This window comes from Antedon bifida, chromosome 2 (assembly GCF_963402885.1).
Source record: "Antedon bifida chromosome 2, ecAntBifi1.1, whole genome shotgun sequence".
Classification (NCBI taxonomy): Eukaryota; Metazoa; Echinodermata; class Crinoidea; order Comatulida; family Antedonidae; genus Antedon; species Antedon bifida.
The window spans coordinates 11,620,945-11,640,280 of record NC_136227.1 but is presented as its reverse complement, the minus strand read 5'-3'; the positions used below and the strand labels follow the sequence as shown (position 1 = coordinate 11,640,280).

At 33.4% G+C, this 19,336-nt stretch overlaps 1 protein-coding gene across 1 annotated transcript in view; it reads right to left on the bottom strand.

The window, feature by feature from the left end:
* Window positions 1-18,488, bottom strand: part of LOC144835441 (unconventional myosin-XIX-like) — a 28,099-nt gene extending 9,611 nt beyond the window's left edge. The window contains exons 1-19 of the mRNA XM_078690526.1: window positions 18,382-18,488; window positions 17,430-17,501; window positions 16,582-16,686; window positions 13,095-13,200; window positions 10,560-10,699; window positions 9,945-10,058; window positions 9,521-9,579; window positions 9,300-9,373; window positions 8,433-8,502; window positions 8,163-8,265; window positions 6,306-6,503; window positions 5,817-5,907; window positions 4,783-4,969; window positions 4,106-4,295; window positions 3,642-3,777; window positions 1,673-1,719; window positions 1,529-1,621; window positions 1,230-1,286; window positions 503-681 (exon numbers count right to left, since the gene is read on the bottom strand). Of these exons, the coding sequence (XP_078546652.1) occupies window positions 503-681; window positions 1,230-1,286; window positions 1,529-1,621; window positions 1,673-1,719; window positions 3,642-3,777; window positions 4,106-4,295; window positions 4,783-4,969; window positions 5,817-5,907; window positions 6,306-6,503; window positions 8,163-8,265; window positions 8,433-8,502; window positions 9,300-9,373; window positions 9,521-9,579; window positions 9,945-10,058; window positions 10,560-10,699; window positions 13,095-13,200; window positions 16,582-16,686; window positions 17,430-17,501; window positions 18,382-18,435 (2,075 nt within the window). The 5' untranslated portion in view covers window positions 18,436-18,488. The remainder of the gene's footprint in view (window positions 1-502; window positions 682-1,229; window positions 1,287-1,528; window positions 1,622-1,672; window positions 1,720-3,641; window positions 3,778-4,105; window positions 4,296-4,782; window positions 4,970-5,816; window positions 5,908-6,305; window positions 6,504-8,162; window positions 8,266-8,432; window positions 8,503-9,299; window positions 9,374-9,520; window positions 9,580-9,944; window positions 10,059-10,559; window positions 10,700-13,094; window positions 13,201-16,581; window positions 16,687-17,429; window positions 17,502-18,381) is intronic.
* Between the last annotated feature and the right edge of the window lie 848 nt (window positions 18,489-19,336).

The following is a 19,336-nucleotide window of genomic DNA, read 5'->3' as shown; positions in this document are numbered from 1 at the left end:
AAGCCTGTTGCACTAATCTGAATTGTTTCAAGTTAACTTAACTAACAAGGATATAAACCAGTCATAGATGGGTGCATTGTTAGTATAAAAAGAACACAAAACAAGCTGTAAGCTGACCTGGTAGGGAAGCCTGTTGCACTGATCTGAATTGTTTCAAGTGAACTTAACTAACAAGGATATAAACCAGTCATAGATGGGTGCATTGCTAGTATAAAAAGAACTCGAAAACAATAGCTGTAAGCTGACCTGGTAGGGAAGCCTGTTGCACTAATCTGAATTGTTTCAAGTGAACTTAACTAACAAGGGTATCAACCAGTCATAGATGGGTGCATTGCTAGTATAAAAAGAACACAAAACAATAGCTGTAAGCTGACCTGGTAGGGAAGCCTGTTGCACTAATCTGAATTGTTTCAAGTGAACTTAACTAACAAGGGTATCAACCAGTCATAGATGAGTGCATTGTTAGTATAAAAAGGACACAAAACAATAGCTGTAAGCTGACCTGGTAGGGAAGCCTGTTGCACTAATCTGAATTGTTTCAAGAACACCGCAAGCACGTAGTTGATTTATAACATGAACGTTATCAAAGCTGTCTGGTTGACACTCAAGACTTGGTTTGATACAGCGGATGTAGTGAGGTGTTGTTTCATGTAAAGTAGCCATAAGACTGTCCAATGAATTCTAAGATATAAGATACCATTGTTAGATTGTTACCCCGAAGATTACATGTAAAAACTAAATGGTATCAACCAAAATAAGTATAAGTAAATACAAAATGGATTGAGGAAATATGTCTGATAATCAAAAAATAAAATATCTTGCATATATTATTAGTTACATTTTCAACAGAAGTAAAAAAAAATAAATTGGGAAGCAATAATTGAGTGATCTTGCAGATGTTTATTTGATTTATTTCAGCATCATAAAAAACAATTTACAGATAAATTATAATTAATATAATATACAGGAAACAAAATATCGAAATATCAACAATATACAAAAACAGGGATGCTGAGGAAAACCCATAAAAGTCCTTGTTTCCCTGTTTCTCCTCCTTTCAAGAAAATAAAGGGTTAAGAAAGCAAAAACAACAACAAAGCAAAAAACCTATCTAAATTCTAAAGCAAGAGCTCGGTCTTGAAGGTATTTTTTTAATTGATGTTCCATACTAAATTCATCAAGATTCTAAATTAAGTTTTGTATGAGTTTCAATTTTCAGGATTCTGTACCTTAAATTTTGATACCACTGTAGAAGTAGTCTTTTTGCCTTTTGTTTTACTTGGACTCTGAAAAAAAAATCATAAAATTAACCTATTTTAGGTTAAACAGAACTATTGACATAACTGACAAGATGGCATTATAAATATCACACATTTATTCAGCATTATTCTTTGTTTAAAAGTTTCATGATGTAACATTGATGAAGACAGAACTTAAAAAGCAATGGTATAGTGTTAGTCACTACATTGTTAGTTTGATGATAGTAGTGTTACTATGGTGTTTAAAAACAAATGACAAGATCAATCACCTGTAAACTGGTAACATTAGCATCAACTAGTTGTTGCACAAACTTCTTGCTGCTCATTCTAAGCAAATCTACAAGTTCTGCTGGAATACCATCCTAAAAACATCAAATGATACACAATAGATTAATTAGTAAATGAGCATTCACCTGTGTACACTGCACATCAAATCTACAAGTTCTACTGGAATACCATCCTAAAAACATCAAATGATACACAATAGATTAATTAGTAAATGAACATTCACCTGTGTACACTGCACATCAAATCTACAAGTTCTACTGGAATACCATCCTAAAAACATCAAATGATACACAATAGATTAATTAGTAAATGAACATTCACCTGTGTACACTGCACATCAAATCTAATGAGCAAATATAATGTAATAGCAATATAAGGTTTCCATTCGAGGTAAATATTAAAAATTATTATTATTAAAAAATAGCTATGATAATTGGGTAGGAGGGCAAGATGGTAAATTGATTGTTCTTAACTTGATGCAATTGTAATAATGGAGAGGATGTGTGGTTAAATAGGTTGAAACAATCTTGTCGTTTTCTAAATAGAATTTTGTTAGTGAACCAAAAAAAAACCAGAGAGATGTAATAAGCCAAAGGCTAGAACACGTACTCCAGACTGCAAAGTGATTCCAACAGGAGGGGGAACCAACAAGATGGCGGCCTTAAATGTGGTCAAAAACATTATTTAAAGATGTATTGTCCCTTGAAACACAAAAAAATGAAGGTCAAAATATTCTAAATTTAAATTGGCCATATCAAAGTAATATTAAAGTTATTCACTTTAAGTCGAAAATACGAGCCAAAAGCAACAAGTTTACGTAATTAACAGGTAAATTAGTTTGATTACATTTCATCTGGAAAAACGTCGCGAGTGAAAGTAAACAAAGATTTCAAACCACGAGTACGCATTATGCATATGCTAATTAGGATTGTTTACAACTCGTCACGGTTGAGAAGGTATTTTCACACAGATCGTGAGGAAGTTTTATGATTATGCATACAGAGTAGCCAAACAAGCGCGTTTCATTATGGGGTATGTTTTGATCGAAAACTTTGACTGGAAGTCAGAGTTATTTTTTTAACCAAAAAACGTCTGTATTTCAGTTAAATGATTTTTTTTTCGACAAATTTTTGGTGATAGTTAATAACTATTATGATACTTCAAAATGACCCACCTTTTTTCAAAATCTGTTATTTTTTATTTTTTTGGAATTAGTCAAAGGGACAATACATCTTTAATATAAAAAATAATAATCTAATATAATACATTAAGACCACATAAATTACAACACATATTCTTGTCAAAGCACAGGAAATATTTACAAAATTAAATACATTGTTAATCGCAATGGAATGAATAATTTCTTGGTAATCTAGCATTTTTTGTATAACGAGGATCATATAGAATGCGTTCACGCTGCGTTGCGTATCGTTCTCACGCAGATAGGCTCAACACCATACTCAACACCCAACTGCGTAGGGCATATCTGATTGGTCGATTGAAAGCCGCTATTTTGTTGGTTCCCTCTCCATGGAGAATCACCTTTTGAACTGCGATAACTTTGTAGTTTGACATCTAGCCTTTGGCTATATAATATCTTTGTATAAAACAAATATAAACTGTTTGACTGCTGACCATTGTTTTTATTAATGACAGGCTAACCTTTAAGTTGTTCCTATACACTATGTTGTATTCTAAAGTTGATAATTAAATTGTCTGGTCCTTCCTCCTTGATCTCACAACAAGTTTTGAACAAATGAGCTAAAATAGTTTAGCAAAAGCAAAAGCTTTTCCAACTTAAATGGTGTATCCTCTTCTTACATAGGTGATAGAGCATTACCTATAGCTACAAACAGCCATTGATACATGGCTGTCTGGTTAAAACCACTGTTTCTCAAAATGTCAAATTCAAAATAGGAAGGAGTTATTATTATACGACGTACTGTACTACGATTGAGAAAGGCGAATTCTCAATACATCTTTTTTTACAGCAGCTTATCTTTCAATAAAAAGACAAACTACAGAATACAAATACAAACTACAGAATACAGGTCTTTTCCAACCATAATTGGCGAAAAACTATGACAAATTATTTTTTGTATTTTGCTGTGGAATAGCAACACTTCATAAGTGCAAATATACTGATGTTGCCTTCAATAATATCAAGACATGTTTTATTGTCAGTAAAGTCTTCAAATTTCCATGGAATTCCCTCAGATTGACAGTCATCCTAGAATAATACAAACATGGCTGTTTAATCAGCAGTATAATTATGTTTATAAATTATCACTGTTAGATAAAAAAAGTGAATGATAATTCTCATAAACTTTAATTATTATTGTTATCTTAATTATTTTATATTGTATTATAATTATACTAGTATTTTGATTTTTTTTTTACGAGATTCGTTTGATATCAACTAAAAGAAGTGCCATATTATTTTTCTTCATTTTTTTTTTTTTTAATAAAAGAACTTGATATTATCACTCTAATAAAACAGTGTTGCACCAACTGTATATTAGCATACTCTATATATAGAAATAAGTTTGTTGGAATACCTGTTCTGCTTTGAGGAAGTTGTGCACAAAATGTTGCTGAAGTTTCTCATTTGCATAATTTATGCATAATTGCTCCAAACTGTTAAATGAAAAACTTTCAAATCCGTAGACATCCAGTAGACCAATGTAAGACTGCCAACTCCTGGCCATGGTACTGTCATTGATGAATCCAACAAGCCAATCAAAAACTCTGAAACGTTAAACCATAATTTAGTCACAGTCTTCAAACTAGTTTTTTTTTGGTAAAACCAAAGTGTTGAAAACGTTTGCATGTAAACATTTTCTCCTGTTACATACGAACTACATGACAAAGAAAGAAATTAGGCAGAAAGAAAGAAGTCAGGCCATGACAGAAAGAGAGATTAGGCAGAAAATAAATGAAATTAAATTGACTATGTATTAGAGTTTGCATGTAATGTATGTATGTTCATTTTATTTTTGTGAATGTTTAAAGGTGTATGTAGGATTTGTTGTGGGCAATTCACCTTGGTGCAGCCCAGCATGCATATGGGGAAGCAAATAAAAGTTATTGGATATGTACAACATCTTCTGTTGGTTTGTTTTGAATGTATAACATGTCAGTAAAAAGGCAAATACTGTACAAGATCATTTTAAAAGAGTAAGTAGGTTCCTTTCACTACAAAACAAATATTATACTTATAATGTTTGTAAAATACCTGGCATAGAGTAACTTTGCAAGACAATCTCTCCTTGTGTGACATTCATCTTTTAAGCAAGGTTTCATAAAGACACTCTTTCTACGCTTGTGAGATGCAGTGATTTGTCGGAATGCTAGACATCTAGTTAAGGCATCAACATCAAGACCAAGTAACTGTGCAGCAGCATTAACAGAGGTGTCAACTCCTGATGAAGCAACATCAATAGTACAACAATATGATATATTGAATAATTAGTAAATTAGAAAATCTTTCTTCGGCTGAAATATTTTATCAACATTTTTTGAAGATGGAGAAGAATATTAATAAGATTATTTAAGATTTTAAAATGACATAATTATTAATGATATTTTTTTATATATTTTTTGGCCAACCTATCAGAATATTAAGCTATTCCTTATGTCTGTTTTTAGTATTTCTCATATATTATATTATGGTAGAAATAAAAACAAATTAAAAAATACTAAAAAGATATATAAACTGTTGATAGAATATTTTGAATCATAAATAAACGCCAATTTATTATAAATATAATCTATTAAAACTTAAAGGTACTTTAAGCAAACTATAAATACTGTATGCAATCTTAAAGGTCGCAACTACTTTAAGCTAAACTATAAATACTGTATGCAATCTTAAAGGTCGCAACTACTTTAAGCTAAACTATAAATACTGTATGCAAACTTAAAGGTCGCAACTACTTTAAGCTAAACTGTAAATACTGTATGCAAACTTAAAGGTCGCAACTACTTTAAGCTAAACTATAAATACTGTATGCAATCTTAAAGGTCGCAACTACTTTAAGCTAAACTATAAATACTGTATGCAAACTTAAAGGTCGCAACTACTTTAAGCTAAACTGTAAATACTGTATGCAAACTTAAAGGTCGCAACTACTTTAAGCTAAACTATAAATACTGTATGCAATCTTAAAGGTCGCAACTACTTTAAGCTAAACTATAAATACTGTATGCAATCTTTTTATTGGTATAATACAGAAAATAATTAAACAGCATAACCTTTATATCATTTACCTTGTTTTTCAGAATCAATTTCACATGGTCCAGTAACATCATCATCACTAATAAACTCTACATTTCCAAGATGAAGTATACCACTTAGAACCTACAAATAAACACATCTCAAATTCAATTCAATAATTCAAAAAATAGAATTATAACATTACTATTAGATTTATGTATAAACAAACACCACAGTCTATTAAAACACTTATTTATATACTACCATTTGGTTTTTCATTAAAGGCAAACCATAAATTTGTAAAAGTTGTTTTGAATCAATATACTATCATGATTGTAAAAACTAGGTAAAAGTTCACTGATGTTTACTGTCCACATGTGCTGGATTAGTTCAACCAAGGCATCTAAACACATTGCTTTGGTTCAGGTTCTACTAATAATATCACCACTAAGTTTAACCATGTTTTACCAGAGAATTTCACTCTTCCCTGGTAAAACAATGTTTATTAAGTAACCAGTTCTAATTAAGTAAAAGTTTCTTACTTTAAATAATTCTTGTTGCTGTGACCTGCTAAGTCCAACATTAGACATTGCTTGCTTTGTTACTATAAAATCTTGTTTATCTTTTTGATTACATGCATCTTCTGAATGGTTTAGTGGCACATAGTTTAAGTTGTCTGAACTCAATACATTTCCTAGTAACCAGTTCCTCATTTCCCTTTCATTTGCGCCAAACAGCATCTATGATAATTTGAAAGAAGAAATGTTAATGATATTATTAAAAAGACTAATACAGTAATGAGAATAATATAAACTAATAATATATTTCATGCTTTGATAAAATTAGTAGAGTGAGTGCTTTCTTTCGCTATACTACAAAATATTACAAAGTGACAATTTTGTTCCAAGGTGTTTAATATCAGTACCAGAAAGATCCTTTTCACATCTGCCTTCATTGATCTCCAGACTTTTTACATGTTTTCATATTCACACGCAAACCTTGTGAAATCACGGGAGAAGTATTGTCATTGTATAGTTAATGGTGCTATCATTAGTACAATCTCAAGTTTGTGAGAAAAAAAACGTCACGCTTCGATACTTTCAAACAGGTCAGTTAAATACCAGGACAAAGCACACATGCGCAGAACAAAAAAACAAACAGGCCCCTGTGAATATCAGTAGAATGTTAACAACCTGATTACAACCAAAGTGTATAATAGAACAGGCCCCTGTGAATATCAGTAGAATGTTAACAACCTGAATACAACCAAAGGGTATAATAGAACAGGCCCCTGTGAATATCAGTAGAATTTTAACAACCTGATTACAACCAAAGGGTATAATAGAACAGGCCCCTGTGAATATCAGTAGAATTTTAACAACCTGATTACAACCAAAGGGTATAATAGAACAGGCTCCTGTGAATATCAGTAGAATTTTAACAACCTGATTACAACCAAAGGGTATAATAGAACAGGCCCCTGTGAATATCAGTAGAATTTTAACAACCTGATTACAACCAAAGGGTATAATAGAACAGGCCCCTGTGAATATCAGTAGAATTTGGACAACCTGATTACAACCAAAGGGTATAATAGAACAGGCCCCTGTGAATATCAGTAGAATTTGGACAACCTGATTACAACCAAAGGGTATAATAGAACAGGCCCCTGTGAATATCAGTAGAATTTGGACAACCTGATTACAACCAAAGGGTATAATAGAACAGGCCCCTGTGAATATCAGTAGAATTTTAACAACCTTATTACAACCAAAGGGTATAATAGAACAGGCCCCTGTGAATATCAGTAGAATTTTAACAACCTGATTACAACCAAAGGGTATAATATTAATAGAACAGGCCCCTGTGAATATCAGTAGAATTTGGACAACCTGATTACAACCAAAGGGTATAATAGAACAGGCCCCTGTGAATATCAGTAGAATTTGGACAACCTGATTACAACCAAAGGGTAAAATAGAACAGGCTCCTGTGAATATCAGTAGAATTTTAACAACCTGATTACAACCAAAGGGTATAATAGAACAGGCCCCTGTGAATATCAGTAGAATGTTAACAACCTGATTACAACCAAAGGGTATAATAGAACAGGCCCCTGTGAATATCAGTAGAATGTTAACAACCTGATTACAACCAAAGGGTATAATAGAACAGGCCCCTGTGAATATCAGTACATTTTAAAAACCTTATTACAACTAAAGGGTATAATTCCTGACATATGTTTGCTATTAGCCTACTCACTTTAGAAACATGGCAACAGAAATAAATTGCAGGGTTTTCTCTAACCGGCAGAAAATATGCAAATGTATCACAGTTTCCAGCAGTTAAGTTTTATCCGGTTTAAAGGTACACAAAAATGAAACATAACTAATACTAACTTGGTAAAAGATGTGAAAATTCCTGGAACCATCAAATTGATAAACAACTCTAGTTTTCTCAAGAAGATATGTCTGAATAGAAGCACCAACAACATGATTTCCACTGAAAACAAAATTGGAAAGTTAAAATAAGAAGTCCTCTTGTGTGTAATTTCATTCTTCCCTGCTATGACACACAAAATGGCATATGTAGAAACTCAAAATTCATGGCCTGTATACAGTATGTTGGTTGAACGTTAACAAATAAAAATAAGGAAAGTTTAAACTTACCGACTGAATTGTAGCTGAATGTACTTTCCAAAGCGGCTACTATTGTGATTCCTGGACGTGCTAGCATTGCCTAAGAAAATGAAATAATAGTTGTCTAACAGAGAGTTGTAGGATACTGGGTGGTGATGATGATTAAAGATGTATTGTCCCTTGAAACACAAAAAAATAAAGGTCAAAATATTCTAAATTTAAATTGGCCATATCAAAGTAATATTAAAGTTATTCACTTTAAGTCGAAAATTCGAGCCAAAAACAACAATTTTACGTAATTAACAGCTAAATTAATTTGATTACATTTCGTCTGTAAAATCGTTGCGAGCGAAAGTAAACAAAGATTTCAAACCATGAGTATACATTATGCATGATGCTAATTAGGATTGTTTACAACTCGTCATGGTTGAGAAGATGTTTTCAAACAGATCGCAAATAAAGAAGTTTTATGATTATGCATACAGAGTAGCCAAATAAGCGCGTTGCATTATGAGATATGTTTTGTGTTTTGATCGAAAACTTTGACTGGAAGTCAAAGTTATTTTTTTAACCAAAAAACGTCTGTATTTCAGTTAAATGATTTTTTTTTCGACTAATTTTTGGTGAAAGTTAATAACTATTATGATACTTCAAAATGACCCACTTTTTTTCGAAATCTTTTTTTTTTTTTTTTGGGAATTTGACAAAGGGACAATACATCTTTAAAGAAAATTTGATATATTGATATGATATAAAAATGCTGATTTTGTATATTAACAAAAATAAAGGTCCAATTTCTAGCGATCTTAGGACCATAACAGTACATAGATGTTTTTACATTTTGAGAATGACATGTGTACCTTACTGTACTTGATTAAAGATAAACATAATAATTACCAAATGCTTCAAGAATAGGATTTGAGTCTAATATTCTACGTTCAATGCAATCTGCTGGTGATGGTGTAAAACCACTATGAACAAAAAAGACAACAAGTTATCACAAAAAAGTAACAAAAAAGAGACAAATCTATGATTATGATGAAATAAAAACTGTAATTTTACAAACATGAGTCAATTTTTTCTATTGATATTAAATTAAATGTGTTTATTTTTCATACCCAGGGTTACATACTGCTACTGTTGTCAGATATTTTAGTAAACATCTTGCATTCCATGTCTGTAATAAAACAATAATTAATTTGTAATTACAGCAAATAACAGAGAACAACAAACGTTTTTGTATGCTCACAAAAAATATTGACTAAACTGCCTTTGTGAAAATGGGTTGCCAACATTCCCTCTTTGCATGTCTGGCAAGCATTTAGTGACATTCAATACATGCTGATTTTGTAACAGTGTCCTTTGAAACAGTAAAAACAAATTATAGCACTCTCTATTACTTGTCTATGCTTTAGCCTCTCTATTTTTATTCAAGTTTAGGCCTTTGTATTATCAAAATAAACAAGAAATGGTTTTAAAGGTAGAAAATTGACTCTGATTACATTGGTGAAAACAAACGTAAAACTGAAATTGTTGAATTACCTTTCCAGAACCACTTTCACCGCTGACAATTATTGACTGATTAATCTTGTCTAGTCTTCTAGTAAGATTACACAATGCTATTTCTGCAACTCTAAATACATGTGGTGGGTGTGCCTGATAAAATATATAAAATAAAGATGTATATTCCCCAAAAAACATGAAAATGAGGATTAATAAAATCAAGCCATTTTGCTCTTTTAATAAAGTTATTCATTTTAAAGAAATAAAAAACAAACAAATATAGTGGTTTACTTTAAAAAAAGACAAAATGAATGGTTAAATTTAACTAAAAGCCCATTTTCCGACAGAAAATGTGACTGTTAAAAAATTACTGTTTTTCAGGTAAATAATGTTTTTTTTCTCCAATTTTTGGTCAAAAAGTGAATAACTACAGTATTATGTGACATAAAATGGCATATTCAGCAAAACAATTATCTTTTCAGGGAAGCTCAGCATATATCTCTAAGTTCTCACTTCTAAGTGCAACTGAGGACATATTAATATTTTTGCCCAATATTATTTGAAGATTAAAGTGAAGTCAAGATTTTAATAGTGATGTCACCAACATATCAATTTTCCTGAAAATCAATAGTATACTAGCAAATCGTTGTTTACCTTTTGATTACTATGGTAACGATGAATCATATGAACATCAAAATGTCCAGTTTCTTTGAAAGGATTTAAAGTAACAAGTGTGTTGCCAGTCTGAGTGTGGTATCTACCAGCTAAGTACCGCTCACGTAAACAGTTCATCACTGTGAACAGAAAATATTAGGTTAAGTAACAAGTGTGTTGCCAGTCTGAGTGTGGTATCTACCAGCTAAGTACCGCTCACATAAACAGTTCATCACTATGAACAGAAAACATTAGGTTAAGTAACAAGTGTGTTGCCAGTCTGAGTGTGGTATCTACCAGCTAAGTACCGCTCACATAAACAGTTCATCACTATGCTGGGGTAGCACTAACATTTCATTTTGTTTAGCCATTTGGCGAAAGTCAAAATATTTTTTTTAGTCAAATCAGTTTATCTATAGCCAAAATGGCTAAAGTCCAATTTTTTTATTTAGCCAAATGAATCGGTCATTAGCCAAAATTAAAAATTGTTGAAATATAATGGTAAAAACGTTTTAGTTAATTTATCTATGTCAATAGGTCTATCCACTGTTCCCTGAACGTTTTTGTAAGGCATTTGGGGAAAGAGAGCCATGCCTAAATCACTGTGTATATTTTATATGATCAAAACAATTGTTCAAATTGTTTTTAATCATACAGCATTCATACATTTATCAATTTAATAAGAAACATTTTACAGTTTTCTGAAATCCCCTGAACGCTATGTTATTTTTGTTTTTTACGCTTGGCTGGTGGCTTCCGTAACACGCGAAAATCCTAAGACTTTCACGGTCAGCCACCGCCGCGCAGCGGGTGAATGTTTTTAAATTGGGTATGCTCAAGAGGTGCGAAAGTGCAGTAGCGCACGTCTAGGCCTACAAAATTATGTACGACGGTACGTCGTAGGCCTATGTGCTAAAAATATTTCTAGCAAACGAACACTCGTATCATTGTTGAACGTGCAGATAATATAGGCCAAAGCACAGGGAAAAGGCGTTTCTGTCGGGGGAGAAATTTATACCATCACGGCTCGATTATTTATTACCCAACAACACAAGCCGCGCCGGCGGCCGGCCGGCCTTGCTGTTTATATAGTCCGCAATAAATGCACGTGTGTGTTTAGCTAAATCCCTGTTAGACTCTACCATTTCCCGAATGTTGTTTTGTTTACTCTACTGACGCACTGCACGCACGAGGAAACTTTATTAAGGGTAAAATATGAAACTACATTATTGGAGCCTAAAATGCATAATGCATGAATATTGATTTCGATAAGATCATTCATTGACGATACTATGTTTTTTTTTAATCTGAAAAGAACACCCTTATCGAAAAATAGACAATCCCGGTAAATAGCCGACCGTCGGCTGTCGAGTCGTCGATCGTTTGTGCAGCGCAACACGTGATAGTTTGGGTAGACTCCATCATCCATGTGTCGTGTAACGTCTGTTTCTCTGTGCAGTCTACCGCTGCTATCTCCATCATATTGAAAAAACAAAGAGACGCCTGGGACAACGAAACAAGTTGACGAAAATGGAGCTTGAAGTAAACAACATGATAACGAACAAAATACATTTTTGAAGATCGACAAATGGACCTTTTAGTTGAACTTTATGCTTTCGCCAAAATGATTATTTTATTATCTATTTTATCATATGTCATAGCCAAAATGGCTAAAGTAGCCGTTTTATTTTTCGCCAATCTGGAAACGTTTTCGCCCATGGTGACTTGGCGATCGGCCAGTGCGAGCCCAGCTATGAACAGAAAACATTAGGTTAAGTAACAAGTGTGTTGCCAGTCAGAATGTGGTATCTACCAGCTAAGTACTGCTCACATAAACAGTTCAGCACTATGAACAGAAAACATTAGGTTAAGTAACAAGTGTGTTGCCAGTCTGAGTGTGGTATCTACCAGCCTGAGTGTGGTATCTACCAGCTAAGTACCGCTCACGTAAACAGTTCAGCACTATGAACAGAAAACATTAGGTTAAGTAACAAACGTGTGTTGCCAGTCTGAGTGTGGTATCTACCAGCCTGAGTGTGGTATCTACCAGCTAACTACCGCTCACGTAAACAGTTCAGCACTATGAACAGAAAACATTAGGTTAAGTAACAAGTGTGTTGCCAGTCTGAGTGTGGTATCTACCAGCCTGAGTGTGGTGTCTACCAGCTAACTACCGCTCACGTAAACAGTTCAGCACTATGAACAGAAAACATTAGGTTAAGTAACCAACGTGTGTTGCCAGTATCTTGTCTAATTTTCTTCAAATTATCCGCTGTTCTACTCTAAAAATGTATTAATACTGTAATTATAACATTTTATTTTAAAGTGGTTTTTAATTGCAGGGAAATTTAAAGAAAATTGTTCAGTTGGATTCATCCAAATTGTGGTCTCTGATCTCTAATTAGAGGGAGGCAGCAGCTAATGGTAAAAGATTTAAATTAGATTGAGCTTTTAATTAAAGGGGTCTTTAATCGGAGGAAGACCTGTATATTATTAACAACCATTGAAACATGTGTCTACTATTAATTCACTTACCAGCAGGTTCTGAGAGAGGATTAAGCAAAACAAGATCATCTGTATTGATCCAATCTGTTTGAGTACATAGCACTGGATAGCCAGCATGACCACGTATCACAACCTCCTAGACAATGAAGTTACAAGCAATATTTAAAATATATTATATAGAATACTTAGTAGCAAGGTTGGGTTGTTGACATAGATGGTATGCTTCCTTCCCCTCCTTACCTCACAATTATATTTTGTGTCTATAATCTTGCCATCACTAAAACATGAATTAATACACGCTGGAACCCAAACCTCTTACTACCCAGCCATTAGATTTAGTGACTATAATCTTGCCATCACTAAAACATGAATTAACACACGCTGGAACCCAAACCTCTTACCTAGCCATTAGATTTAGTGACTATAATTAGGTATCCCAATGAAAAAATTTAAATTAATTTTTTTACTTTTTCTTTCAGTTAACCACAAAGAACTTAATGTAATTAGCATTTTGCAATTTAAATGATTGAAATCCGATTACCCGTTCTGAAGTTATGGTTATTTAAAGTGGTAAAAAAATACTCGATTTTTTGCCTAAAAATGGTGTTTTTTGCAGTTAAAATTGGAAGCATTTTTAAAAGGTTATAACTTTTACAATAATCAGTTAAAAGTTTTGATTGTTTTTAAACCTATAGATATCACAAAGTTGTACAACTCTATTTTTTTTGGAGTCTCAACGAAACCTATTTTTAAAATTATTGGTCCGCAAAGTTGGTCCGAAAGCATTTTGCGCCCATTTTTGCTGGAATTCCCTAAAAAATGAAAAAACTGCAATTTTTTAATGATCTGTAACTTTTGAACTACTGTACTAATTCATTTAATTTTTTGTACTTGTTAGAATGTAGTGTATATTTCATTAATAAATATATTTGATATGTGTAATATGAAAAAAAAAATATTTTTTTAATGGTGAAATTTTAAATTATAAAAAAAAAATGAAAAAGTATGTTAAAAACTGTGTGTACTGTTTCCTTTCTTTCACACTAATTTTAGGTAAGTATGATTATTATATTATTTTAATATACTTTATATTCATAATTTCAATCATAAATACTAAATTATATATAACTTTTGAATACGTAAAACAAAATTTTAGGGCCGTATGATTATGACACCAAATCCAAGCCGGGCTAAGATGCTCTCTTTAATAGGCAAACACACAATGGGTCAAAATAAACTCATTTAAAATAATCAATGTTAATTAAAACAATTAATTGTTTACATGAATAGTATATATAACATTATAAAAATGGTTTTCTTTTCGTATTTCTAACCGTAAGTACGTTATTAAATTGAAATACGGAGCTAAAGTTTAGGCCAAGTAACGGCTTACACGCGATCAGCAGTCGCTCCCGTAAAAGTATTTCGGTCGCAGTTAATGACTTTCGGCCGCCGTATACAGAGTCAAATGTAACGGTGGTAAATTAGCTTAATAAATTCCTTCGGTACATTTAAACCTAACGCATTTGCATTGTATACTTGCATAATAAATCTTCCGCACATTACACCAATTTTAAGTTGTTAAAGTAATGCGTAAAACCAGATATTCTACGACGGAAAAGGACATGTCAATCTCCGACATCGCTGCTGTCACACATCTCGCGTCGAGCTGGCCGAACTCGAGCGAGGAAAACTAAACAACGTGTTCAAAATATGGAACGTACCATTCGCTGATAGGGTGCAATAATGTATTAAACGGAAAACGTCACAACAAACTAGCGCGTATTTCACAGTACAATATTTTACTCACTACAATATTCACCGGATTATAATGGTTGAATCTTTAAAATTCTGAACGGGATTTACGCCTCATGCACCATTTTAAAATGTAGTTCGCACAATTACCATGCACAATACGTTTGTAATCTATGTTTTATCGATTTCAATGTAGATTTAGCTATAATTTAATACCAAAATCCATAATATTTTTCCATAAACGGTGATTCAAAATTGGATTTTTGTCACAAAAATTGACTTTTCGTTACTAAAAATCTATTTATAAAAGACGATTTTCATATCAAATTAAAGCTCATTTAAAGCCTGATAACATACAACAAAAATTAATCCGCTAGCTTCAATGGTAAAACTGATGGGGATTTTCCGATGAGGTTTTCAACGCGCGGAAATCGGCTCGACGGGATTTTAGAACCGTTTTAAAATCGCATTTTCTCGGCGACTACTTCATTAATTTTAATTGTAAACACACTTATACATAGATTAAAACAAGTACTTTCAAACAATATAAATTTTGTAAGTATTAATTAAGAGTAAATACGATTTATTTACCATCAAAATCATACTACTTATTCGAATTTTGTTAATATTTCAAAAGTGATACCCCTCTGTGCGCTTTCATTGGGATACCTACTATAATCTTGCCATCACTAAAGCATGAATTAACACACGCTGGAACCCAAACCTCTTACCTGGCCATTAGATTTAGTGACTATAATCTTGCCATCACTAAAACATGAATTAACACACGCTGGAACCCAAACCTCTTACCTAGCCATTAGATTTAGTGACTATAATCTTGCCATCACTAAAGCATGAATTAACACACGCTGGAACCCAAACCTCTTACCTAGCCATTAGATTTAGTGACTATAATCTTGCCATCACTAAAACATGAATTAACACACGCTGGAACCCAAACCTCTTACCTAGCCATTAGATTTAGTGACTATAATCTTGCCATCACTAAAACATGAATTAACACACGCTCCTGGAACCCAAACCTCTTACCTAGCCATTAGATTTAGTGACTATAATCTTGCCATCACTAAAACATGAATTAACACATGCTGGAACCCAAACCTCTTACCTAGCCATTAGATTTAGTGACTATAATCTTGCCATCACTAAAACATAAATTAACACATGCTCGAACCCAAACCTCTTACCTAGCCATTAGATTTAGTGACTATAATCTTGCCATCACTAAAACATGAATTAACACACGCTGGAACCCAAACCTCTTACCTAGCCATTAGATTTATTGACTATAATCTTGCCATCACTAAAACATGAATTAACACATGCTGGAACCCAAACCTCTTACCTGGCCATTATATTTAGTGACTATAATCTTGCCATCACTAAAACATGAATTAACACACGCTGGAATCCAAACCTCTTACCTAGCCATTAGATTTAGTGACTATAATCATGCCATCACTAAAACATGAATTAACACATGCTGGAACCCAAACCTCTTACCTGGCCATTATATTTAGTGACTATAATCTTGCCATCACTAAAACATGAATTGACACATGCTGGAATCCATACCTCTTTACCTGGCCATTAGATTTAGTGATTATAATCTTGCCATCACTAAAACATGAATTAACACATGCTCGAACCCAAACCTCTTACCTGGCCATTATATTTAGTGACTATAATCTTGCCATCACTAAAACATGAATTGACACATGCTCGAACCCAAACCTCTTACCTGGCCATTATATTTAGTGACTATAATCTTGCCATCACTAAGACATGAATTGACACATGCTCGAACCCAAACCTCTTTTTCATCATGTATCCACACCATTAACCCCTGAAAGTACAGTAAACAGTTCATTATTCAATTCAATCAACTTTTATTATCCACAATCTGATTCTTTTAAAACAAATGTTTAAAATACACATGTATACAAATTGCACCATACTATTGCTAACAGTAATTGTTGTAATATAAAGTCTCACAGCTTTCAGAATAAATTATTTTCTGTAGTGCTCAGTATATGTCTTTCTGAAGAATTCATTTGGAGCTTTGAGGCCTAATTAATATGTATTGAAAAGAGGATGTGCTTCATTTTGAAGGATCTAATAGTAATTATTCTGTATATAATTCTTTACGCTAAACCATTCATGAATATGTACGTGTGTGACGTTTCAACTTGTTTTTAAGAAGTCTGGCAATGACTATTTGTAACCTTAGTCTGTGATTTTCCGAAGTTCTTTGCCTTTTTTTTTTAGGGGGCGCTAATCTACAACTAGCAAAGCTACAGTACTTCTAGCAACCACTAACATCTAGTCAGTTGCCAGATGAAGACTTATTGAAAACAAGTTGAAACGTTGCACATGTACGTATTATTTTTAAACAATCTACTGACTTAAAGAACGGCTTACACAGATGGAATTAGTAAATTAACCAGCCAATGTGTGGGCAACCATTTCATTCCATGTTTTTAATACCCTAATGAATAACTGTGCCAAGTGTCAGAATGTTCACTTCAGGTCTACTAAAGTAGGCCTACTATGCATGACAGAGAGAATATCAACAGCATTTTCCTTTACCTTTTTGAAAAGACATGCTGGTTTCTTTTTAACTTGGGGTGGAATGCATCTAGGCCTAGATTTAGTAATAATCTGAAAAAAAAATAGCGAAATGGTAAATTTGTACAAACAAATTTTTATAAACATATAACCACCTGTGACCTAGCCTAGCTAGGACCCGGAGAATTTAAATGGTTATTTGGCCCTACTACTATTATAGCCTAGACAGGCCTGCCTACTAAGTACTAGGCCCAGGCTAGGCTTGCAGAAAAGTGTAGTCGGTCTGATTTGATTTGAATTTATTAGGAAAATCATCATAAAAAATACATACAAAAGAAAGTGATAACATAAATTACTGACATTACAAATAATACATAAAAAATTTTGCAGGATAGCCCAAAAAGCTTAAGCCTAAATAAACATTCATCCCTTATACCAAACAAAAGCGTACCAGCAACGCTCCATACCGAATACCCGATTTTATCGGAACCAAAATAAAACGTTATCGATTTTACCATATATCAAACATAAAACTACCGCATTGGGCCCTGCGCTAATACGATCGGGCCCAGCAAATGAGACGATAGAGACCAAAATGGTTCCTAACACATGAGACGATCGGGCCAACGCATGAGACGATTGGGGTCGGGCCAACGCATGAGACGATTGGGGTCGGGCCAACGCATGAGACGATTGGGGTCGGGCCAAACGCTGAAGACGATCGGGACCACGTTTTCTGGGCCCAAGACGATCGGGCAGCAAATAAAAAAATTTTACTGTGATAACCGGCCTAGACTTAGGTTAGGCCTAATATAGTAATAATACCCTACCCAGGCCTACCTACCTAGGCTAGTGGCAAGGCTAGGCTAGGCTAGGCCTAGCATAGATTTATTGCACCTGACCTGCATTATCCTACATTGCCTGTAGGCTACCTAGCCTAGCTAGGCGCAATTGCATTAATTTAGTAACTTACTTTTTTGCCTACTGGAATGTAATTATTGCTTTTTTCCATCAAAATAGTTGTCATTTTGATAGGCGCGCCTCCTCTCACTTGACCAAAACCAACAGTTTTTTTTTTCAAAAACACCGCCGCGCGCCACCTATATAAAGTAGCCTCAGCTCCTAATAAAAAAATAAAAAAACCGCTGTGTACCGCCCTCTCTGTTATGACTCGATGACCTTAAAATAAACAACAGCTATTACACATGTGTTTTGTTATGATTTTTGCGATCAATCAATCAACAAGATAGAAGCCAAGCTTGCTACAGAACAGTAAGCATACAGTTACGTAGGCCTAGAAAATATAATGAGTCTTGATGATAGAAAGAGCTTCTATGTTTGTAGCTGTTACTACACCCATAACATATTTTTACCTAAGTTTAAACTGCATGTGACGTATATAGATGATAAAATATTTGGTGATATTTGGAAACCGGTAAAACCTGTTGCTGCCAAATCTTCTTTTTAACTAGACACTAGGCTACTAGGCCTAGGCCTAGACGGTTTACGATGAAATCGGTCGCGTCTGAAATCGGTCGCGTTTGAAATCGGTCGCGATAAAATCAACTTCCGGTATTTTATATGGCGCGCCGCTAGAGCTATACTTTTGATGATATCGGTCGCGTTTGAAATCGGTCGCGTTTGAAATCGGTCGCGCTATTTTGTATGGATCGAGCGGGATGCATGCTAGAGCGGGATATACATTTTTTGTTTATATAGATTTAATTGATATTTTTTAGGAACTAGATTATTTATGTGGATATTTTTTACTTGGTTAATAAATATTTATTATCAATCATTAAATAATTTTTTTTTTTTGTATTTCACAGGTCTCGGAGAAGGATTTTGTCTTTTAAAAATGGCCATTTCTAAACACGTTTAAATATTATATATTAATTAGGCATAATGTTATATTAGGCCTATAATAA